Source organism: Podarcis tiliguerta (assembly GCF_965153285.1).
Source record: "Podarcis tiliguerta genome assembly, chromosome: 17".
Lineage (NCBI taxonomy): Eukaryota > Metazoa > Chordata > Lepidosauria > Squamata > Lacertidae > Podarcis > Podarcis tiliguerta.
This window is the reverse complement of record NC_139550.1, coordinates 29802447-29811640: the sequence shown is the minus strand read 5'-3', so window position 1 is coordinate 29811640 and position 9194 is coordinate 29802447. Positions and strand designations below refer to the sequence as shown.

Below are 9194 nucleotides of genomic sequence, written 5' to 3'. Positions count from 1 at the left end.
TCAATTAATTGCTTAGCTTTTCTAGTAGCTGTTTTCCATATGGTTTGGTACCAGTGGCCCATGTTCACTCCTGACAGGTCCCTCTTTAGTTTCTAGTTATGATGCTCCTAACTACTGAGAGTAGGTGGCTTAGGAGTTCTTTGTAGTTTGAGTGCATGTTGTTGTCTATATTAGGGCCAGTTCTGGAGTTGCTTCTAATACCTCTTTTTGTTGTTTTGAAGATTTCTGGTAGGACTGATGTCCAAAAGTGTTGAATTTTGAGACATTCCCACCACATGTAGATATATGTGCCTGTACTGGTGCAACCTCTCCAGCATTTAGTTGAGTTTCCTGGGTTTAGCATTGCCAGCTTCCATGGTGTTAGGAACCATCTATAAGTTTCAATGTGAGTTCCTTTCTTTTGGCAGAGATGGATTCAAAAAGTAGCTTAGACCACAGTTTATAGACACAAAGGTGTAATTTTAAAGAAGAGAGTATAATTCACCTTTCAGACTATTGCAAATAATTAAGCAGCATGGCAGGGATATCTTGCCCTTCCATTCATATATATTTGGGAAAATGTAGCAGGGTAAAGGGAACCCTGAGAGTTAGTTCCAGGCGTGGATGACTCTGGGGTTGCAGTGCTCATCGCTTTACTGACAGGGAGCCAGCCAGTGTACAGCTTCTGGGTCATGTGGCCAGCATGACTGAGCAGTACCTATTTATCTACTTGCACTGCGTGCTTTCAAACTGCTAGGTTGGCAGGAGCAGGGACCGAGCAATGGGAGCTTGCAGGGATTCAAACTGCCAAACTTCTGATCAGCAAGCCTTAGGCTCTGTGGTTTACAAGACAAAATGCTCCAGTACTGGGAAGGATGCAGTAGGCTTCTCTGAGTGAGTGAATTATTATTATTATTATTATTATTATTATTATTATTAGCATGAAGATAACCAGTTGTCAGCCTCAGGTAACCTTAATCCAAGCTGCTCTGAGCAATATATGAGATCGGGAAATGTAAGTCAGAGCCTGTTTCAGTTAAAGAAAGTCTATGGGCATCATGGCTAATTGGGGGTCTTAAATGGGTTTCCTGAACCTCAACAAAACTAATATTGGTTGGCTAGCAACATTTCTCCTAGGGCAACAAGGTTATGTACTTATCACAAGGTTCTTGTACGATAACAGCTGCAAATACTTGCCAATGGCTTATTTAAACAACATTAACAAAAAGCTAAACAGAAACATGGTTATCAGGATGCACTTTTACTAACCAATCATAACACCAATGCCTTGTGCAGATTAAAAATGAGACAGCAATATAGTAAACACTCTATGTTAACTAGAAAGCAGGTGTGTTCTGTATGCAAACACATGAACCACGAGAATATGAAACACTAAAAACATTTGGCAAGTCCATTAACTCTCCCCTCATTCCAAAAGAAAATCTAATCTAGGCAGTTAGGCTGCTGCTAAGTAGGCAGGTCCACAGTACGGCCGGATAGGAGGCAGACGTTTCCTCCCCGTTCTGGTTAACACTACATAGTAAGACTTAAAAAGCAAGGCTAGCCAGAGGATAAATCAACAATGTCCTGCAGTGTCATATTAAAAAATCACACAAGCCACCAACTTTTCTGGCAGCTACAGTAGATCCCCTATGATGACAGGTCTTGTCATATTGGCGAATGAAATATTTTATAATAAAATTGGGGGGCATGTAATACTAAGTTCCAAGTTGGCCATCAGCAACCAAGCCCTACCTAAGAGAGCCTTTGGCTAGAGGGTTACTGTGGGGTTGTTTATGCAGTCCTTCCAGGACTGATCAAAGAGAACCTGCAGAGGTCATCCCTTGCTGTGGCCTGAAGATTTGTGGTGCAAGGGGAAATAAAGAGCCCCCTACAGTGTTTCCTGCCAAAATAAAGAAAACCTCGCTTTTCACTTTGATTATATCTGGCTCTGTCCATTATGGTTTGGAGGTCTCCTCAAGTGAAGAGATGCAGAAGGACAGGTTCAATAGCAACAGGTTGCACTAGAGGTCAGAAAGGCAACCTCTTTGCTTCCATGTAGTGGATGTACCTTAAACCAGAAGTTCTGTCCTCTGCCCCCAAGTCATCCTACTCTTAACAGATAGGCAGTTGAAGCAAGAGTAAATGCTCTCTTGTTAGGAAAGAAACAATATCTTTCATGAAAGATCAAAGAGAATAATGGGGAAAGAAACAAAAAGAGTCCTTTTTTTTTAAAGAGTAGAAGCTGCCTTCAAATTGGGTTGGGGAGGAGCAGCCAAATTTTGAGCTCTTGAGGAAGTGACTCACACAGCAGACAACCAAGGGGAGACGGGAGCACGGTTAATTCTAACATTTGCAGATTCCTCTTCGTGAACATGGTTTTCCATACACATCGAGTGCCTTTTCCTGGAGCCAGCCAGGATGAACTGATGAAAGCCAAGTTCAGAGCCACACATGCAACACACACACACACACACACACAGCCCCCGAGTCAGAAGACAACAATAAAACTGCCCATTTTCTGTTTTTTTCAAGTGCCAAGATCCTTCAGCAGATGCCAGTGAAGGAGATGGGAAGATAGGAGCAGGACTCCTATTTGCAGCAGGAGAATCTGAAGAGAAAGCAGTAAAAGAATGAGAGCCCTGGGTGGCAGGGAGAGAACCTAAAGTCTGGGAATTAGAGCTGCTCTGGTGTCCTTGGGTTTGAAAGAGGGTCTGTCTGGTAATGCTGCAGGACAGAGGTGGTGCCTGGAGCAGTGGCAGATACACTGGGAAAAGGATATCCACCCTCCATCTTCACAGCAGCATACTCCAGGCTTGCAGAGAAACCGTGACAGAAGTTCATCCTTTGCTGGCTGAGGTACCCGAGTGCCTGTTGGCCATAACAGGGCCCAGCAGCCTTCCCAAAGAAGCCTCCATCCTCTCCTTCTCCCACAACTGGACACAGACCCTGGGGGCTGCCGTAGATCTGGCTGTGATCGCTGCTATAGTTCTGGTTGTTGATGACGACGGGGTTGCTGGCGTAGTTCTCGTGGGCATTGGCCAATGAATGGATATTCCTAGCATCGTTGATGGCGTATCCTTGGTGATAGCTGGGGTTTATGTCCAGGTAACCGTTCTGTAAAGAGTAAAGTAGTGATGTTTCAACACACACCCAAATAGCAACGCTTAGCATTGAAACATCACCTGTCTACAGAAACACATTGCATCCCAGTACGTTTCCAAGCACAATTCAAAGTGTTGGTGCAGACCTTTAAACCCGCAGTGGCCTCAGACAGACCTAACACACAGTATAGACATCTGTCTAGACACACCATTTTTTAATCGTTAACAAGGCTGTTTGTAAACCGAGCTACCACTGTACAGTGGTATCCTGGTTCTCAAACTTAATCTGTTCTGGATTTCAGTTCAACAATTACTTTGAAAAAATACATATTTTGTTATGGGCAGATGGCTTTAGATACCTATTAGGTTCATAAATTACCATATAGCATATATTCAACACAAAAAAACAGCGACAATTTGTTGTTGACAAAGGACAGCTGGACATATAAAGGGCCCCATTACCTTCAGTAGATTAGGGCCTCATCAAACCTCAATCTGGCCCTGGAATCATAGAATCTTAAGAGTTTAAGCCCCACCCCCCCAGTCATCTGGTCCAAACCCCTGGAATGCAGGAAAGTCAACTGAAACATCCATGACAGCTACTGAGGGGCCCTATTTTAATCACATATCCATGTCAGGATATCTTCCACCGCCCGTCCCTATGTAACGGACCCGCTCCCTCTACCAATATTTCAAAGCTCCATTGTCATACTGAGGCCTGCTTTGTATTTTTTTGTGAGATACATATATGGGACATTATACTTGTTTGTTGATGTCGACACCCATGTCAGTGAAGAACCCAATACTGTACATGAAAGGGGGGGAAAGTGCCTGTGTCCTCTCTCCCCCCATGCTTAGAAATGGAGGCTTAGCTCAAGCTGGGATAGTTCAGTCTGTACAGCTTGGGACTCTTAATCTCAGGGTTGTGGGTTGAAGCTCCAAGTTTGGCAAAAGGTTGACTTGCAGGGGGTGAGGCTGGATGACTCTTGTGGTCCCTTTCAACTCTACAATTCTGTGGTTCTAGGATGGATTTAGAAAGCCCTGTTTATTTGGGGACAAAACCATAAGGAGCTGCCTTATACAGATAGATGAGCTAAGGATCTCAGCATCAGTCATCGTCTAGACTACTTGGTGGCAGCACTTTCAGGATTTCACAGGGATCTTTCCCAGCCCTACTTACTAGAGATGCCAAGGATTGAATCTAGAACCCTTTGCTCACACTGTGGGCCAGGCACTACTATAAAGGCAACACACAGGAGCATCTTAATGAGTCAGAAGCTGGAGAAGTTCTGCTCCATCAGATGGGCCGCCTTATTACCTGAGGTTGGCATATTCCTCTTCTCATCCACACAGCTTCCTTCTGGGTTCGTTTAAATTTCATCCGCTGATTCTGAAACCAGGTTTTTATCTGAAATACACAGTACAAGATAAGCAACTTCCTTCATCCATAGTCAATCCATGCAAAGGTGTATTTGCACCACTCACAACACACACAGTCAGATCTTTACGTTGTCAGCCACGAAGGCAAAAAAGCTCATCCAGTGAGCATGTTTATACAATAGGCTTAGAATGAACTTGGCATTCCTCCTTCTCAAGAGATCTCTGGGAGTTCTGTGCAGGTGAGTAGAGTCAGCCATTCCCTCCATTTCAGTGTGCAGGTGGAGATTTGTTACCAAATTGGCACTACTTGCATGGAATTTCATTTCATTTTTAATTTGTATACTGCTTTTCTGTATTACTATACATAAGACGGTATACAAGCAGAAGAAACAAAGATTGCACACCTTATAACAATTTGACCCAATACAAAAATGTCATAGTAACAAAAACGTAACTTTAAAATAAACAACTTGCATCAGATGTAATATTCAGTAACCCATTAGAATACAATAGTACCCAATAAAATTAAATATCAGAAAACAAACAGCAGTCACAGTGCATAAAATAGGAAGGACCTCAAAAACATCCTAATGAGAACTCAAAGTGTGCCATGGAATTTTGACTAGTCTGTTGCGATGGGGAAGCAAAAGATTAAATGACTAATCAAGATAACCCCGCACTGCAGCATTTTGTTGCAGTTCAGCACCAAACTAGAACTCCCAGGGAAGCTCAGAGAAGCCATGGCAGTTAAAGCACAAGGAAACAAATACAATTCTGCACGCCACCAAGAAAGAACAAAGCAAACTATGTAAGAAAGGAAGCTGTAGAAGGAGAGAAGGAAGGAAGGCTCAAACAATTGAGGCATACACAATCAGAAGTGTGGTGGCAGACAAATATTAAAGGTGGATCTCAAGACAGAAAAGGTGGATCTCAAGACAGTTCTGCAGGACAGCTTATGCAAGTTAGAACAACTGGAATTCTGACTCTTGAAAGTCAAGTGCAACAAGAGCAAATCTTTAAAAATTCATGCCAAAGGTCTCCCGGCCTGACCCTGCCCTGCTTCAGCTAAACACTTACTTGTTTGTAGGTGAGTCCCAAGGCAGAGGCCAGTTCTCGGATCTGTTGTGGACTGAGATATTTCTGCATCTGGAATCTGTGGTGCAAAACCTGCAGCTGCCTTTGAGAGAAAGCCGTGCGGTTCTTGCTCTTCTTGCCCCCTTTACTTTCCTCCTTGCACTGCTGGGGAGTAGAAGTCAGATCTGGGGAGGGGGGCGGCTTGTTGGGGCTGGTTGCAGAATCTGGTGTATAATAAGTGAATATCCCAGAGCTGGAAGACCTCGGGGAGAGATCTAGGAATCAAGCAGAGACAGTAGGCAAAGGATAAATAGGGCAGAACGGGGCTTAAAAAGCCAGAATGCAAAAAGTGTTTGATAAATAAGTTTTATAAAACAGTACACAAACTTTCTATACAGAACTTTTGCATCAGGCAAGATCAAACTGTAGCTACTTCTCAGACCTCCTGTGATATTTGAAAGTTTGCACGCTCTGAACATAGAAACACAAAAGGAAACCTTCAACAGGCTGCAATTCCTAACTCCACCAACATGGGACTAAGCCCAGGTGAATTAAATAGCACTTACACCTGAGTAAACACTGCTTAGGATTGCATTGCTCATTTCCAGGACCAACAGACCACGCCCACCAATTAACAGTTATCATTAGCATCACTAGACTGCAGAACACTAATGAACTAGATGTAAGCAATGCTTTAATTCTTGCTTAAGACGATCATACCTTAAATGACTGCAAAACACTGTTGGGTATGTAACCGGCTTGCAAAATGTTTCGGCGAAATTCACGTTCATAACAAGAGGGAAGGGCAGGGTTAACGAGTTGACACCCAGATCGCGCTCACATTTCGAGTCCGCAAAATGTTGGGAACTGAGCAATTGGTGCCCAGTAATAATCCAGGTTAAGAGATGAGGGTAGCCACTTTCCGGACACCTCCACAACATAGATTGAAAGCACAAGACTTCCCACTAAGAATCTTGGGAACTGTCCTTTACCTTTCAGAGAGCTACAATTCCTAGCACCCTTGGCGAACTACAGTTCCCAGGAGTCTTGGGGCGGGGAGGAGGAAAAAGTGGTGCTGATGCGAGCGCATTCTTCTCCATCCAGAAAGCGGTTTCTTTGGCTAGGCAGAATAAACTCCTAGCACTGACCCGGTTTTGCTCCCTAGATAAGCGGCAGTTTCAAACCCAGACAATTGTTCCTTGAATACCTCCTCTCCACCAGGGGCTGGGTTTTTGCGCTGGCCTGGAAATCCAGATCCATAACTTTTTTTTAGCCCAATTAGGCGCCGCGCCCTTAACTTTGCATAGGATCCGGCGGCGCACCTGCAACCTGTTCCCTGCGCTGTCAGCAAAATGGGCTCCCGAGGAAACATTTCTATTTCTTTATCTGCTGCGTTTCTATTCTGGCTTTCCTCCAAAGCGTTCTAGGTGGTGCACATGGCTCGCCCCCCCCACCTCCCCATTTTATCCTTCAAAACAACCCTGTGAAGTAGGCAGAGAGTCCGGGGATGAAACCCAGAGCTTCATGGCTAAGCGAGCCTTTGAACCCCGGTCTCCCGGGTTCAACCCCCTCTACCCACTATTCCCTACTGCCGTGCACACCACCCAAGCCTATCATGGAAAAGACCACAATCCAAATTCGGTTAAAGGGCCCCCCATCGAAATCATCATCATCATTATTATTACTTACTAAATTTGTTAGTCGCTTTATCTTGCCCCAGGCAACCCCAAGCGACTTCCGAACAAGCAACCCCGCTTGGGTGCATTAAAACCAAGCGAGGGAGGAAATGCCCAACTTTTGCATCCAAAAGGGTTCTGTATTCTGCTTCACAGTTTGCGAATTCCAAGCTTTGCATTCGCTGCAAGAAGCTCCCAATGTTTGCTTAACTGAGAATGCAGGGCTCCCCAAACTTGAGTCTCCAGCTGTTTTTTTGGACCACAAGTCCCATCCTCCCTAGCTAGCAGGACCAGGGGTCAGGGATGATGGGAACTGTACCCCAAGAACAGCTAGAGACCCATGTTTGGGGTAACCTTGGTGCAATGGAGTCAGCTTTCCTGGGTGAAGTGACTTTAAGAGACTTAAGCAAAGAGGGCTGCAAACCTCCTTTGCGCGTCTTCCTTGGAGATCAGCTTACCTGGGTTATTGCTGGGGCCCTTCCCTTCCGGGCCGTTAACAGCCTCGGGGGCAGGGAACCCCCCGGAGCAGCTCGCCGGCTCCATCTCCTCCTTCACCGAGGGCCAGTAGTAACCGTCGTAGCCCATGTCAGCGGGGGCCACCACGCCTGCAGGGTAGACCCGGTAAGAGGCATTGAGGGCCAGTGGGATGCTCATGAATGGAGGAGCCGGCGGGACGCTTCGGAAGCGTGGCTGGATCACCGAAGCGACCGCGATTCCCTGGGGGATCTTTTATGGGCTGCAGGCAGGACTTCCCCAGTCATTATCATGTTAAAAGGGGGTCCAATTTGCTGGGCGGGGCGGGAGGGAGGGGCGGGAGATCGGAGGATGGAGACCCTCGTTCGCAATTTATTTCCTAACTTTTAAATATTTATTATTATTATTATTATTATTATTTATAAAATTTGTATGCTACCCTAGACCCGCAGTAACATAAAAGCACACCGTAAAAACAGGAAATATATGAGATAAATAAAAGCAAAAACAACCCAATAAACCCCCTCCCTCCCCAACTCATTTAAAAAAGGGCATTGAATGTCAATTTTTTCAGTATTTTATTTATTGAATTTGTATGTCGATGGGCATCATATAGATATATTATTATTATTAGTTACAGGTAGGTAGCCGCATTGGTCTGCTGTAGTCGAAACAAAATAAAAAAATCATTATTATTAAATAGTCCTTCATCTGTAGATCTCAGGGCTGCTCACAACATAAAAATACATAATAAAAACAAGAACTAAAACAAACCAGTAACTTGTTTGTTTTTAACCCTCAAAGCAGTTTGTTATTCTTATATTAATTCAGATATACTGGGGGCAGATTAATCCAGGGAAGATCAGTCGATCAACAGCTAGGAACCTAAGCCAAGAGAGCTGAAGGGAGCCTCCATGCATAGGGGCAGTATATTTCTAAGGATCAGGTGCTGGGAACAATCAGTGGGGAAATGCCATTAGTTTCACACCTTTCCTTTAGTTTTCCAGAGGCATATGGCTGGCAGGCCAGTTCTTATTTCTTTGAACGCAAGTCACCAAAGAAAGTGCTATATAAATACTATGCTTTATAAGATAAATACTAAGCTTTATAGTAGCTATTGTCAAAATAAAGCACATTTGAGGGTTGCAAAGCAAAGGCCAAGTCATTGCCAAACAGCCATTGTAGTTGTTGCTAAGATTGGATTGGCACAGAAACCGGGATGGTGGAAAAGTGCTAAAAGGATGTGATGACAGGCTTGGTATCTAGGCTCCTTAATCTTCCATGTGTTTACTCAGAAGTAAGCCCGCTGAATTCAGAGGAGGCCAAGCAGAGGATCTGCAGCATGCCTGTGAGACCTTCTGATACCCAGAGGTGGAGCTTAGGCTGTAGAAGAGCTGATTAAATCCTCAGCTCAGCTGTGACCCTGAGGAAGGACTTGCTTTCCCAGCCACAGCTCCTTGTCTCTAAAATGGGGATTGCCTCTCAGAGGGGCCAATAAGACCAAAAG

The 9194-nt window shown here is 44.6% G+C and overlaps 1 protein-coding gene across 1 annotated transcript; it reads right to left on the bottom strand.

Annotated features, from left to right (window-relative positions):
* Nucleotides 1-1004: 1004 nt before the first annotated feature.
* LOC310667686 (homeobox protein NANOG-like) lies at nt 1005-8073 on the bottom strand. The gene is made up of 4 exons (XM_083420532.1): nt 7672-8073; nt 5541-5812; nt 4402-4491; nt 1005-3096 (listed from the first exon to the last, which is right to left on the bottom strand). The coding sequence occupies exons 1-4, from the start codon at nt 7865-7867 to the stop codon at nt 2656-2658; spliced, it is 999 nt and encodes a 332-aa protein (XP_083276658.1). The 5' UTR covers nt 7868-8073; the 3' UTR covers nt 1005-2655.
* Nucleotides 8074-9194: the final 1121 nt, after the last annotated feature.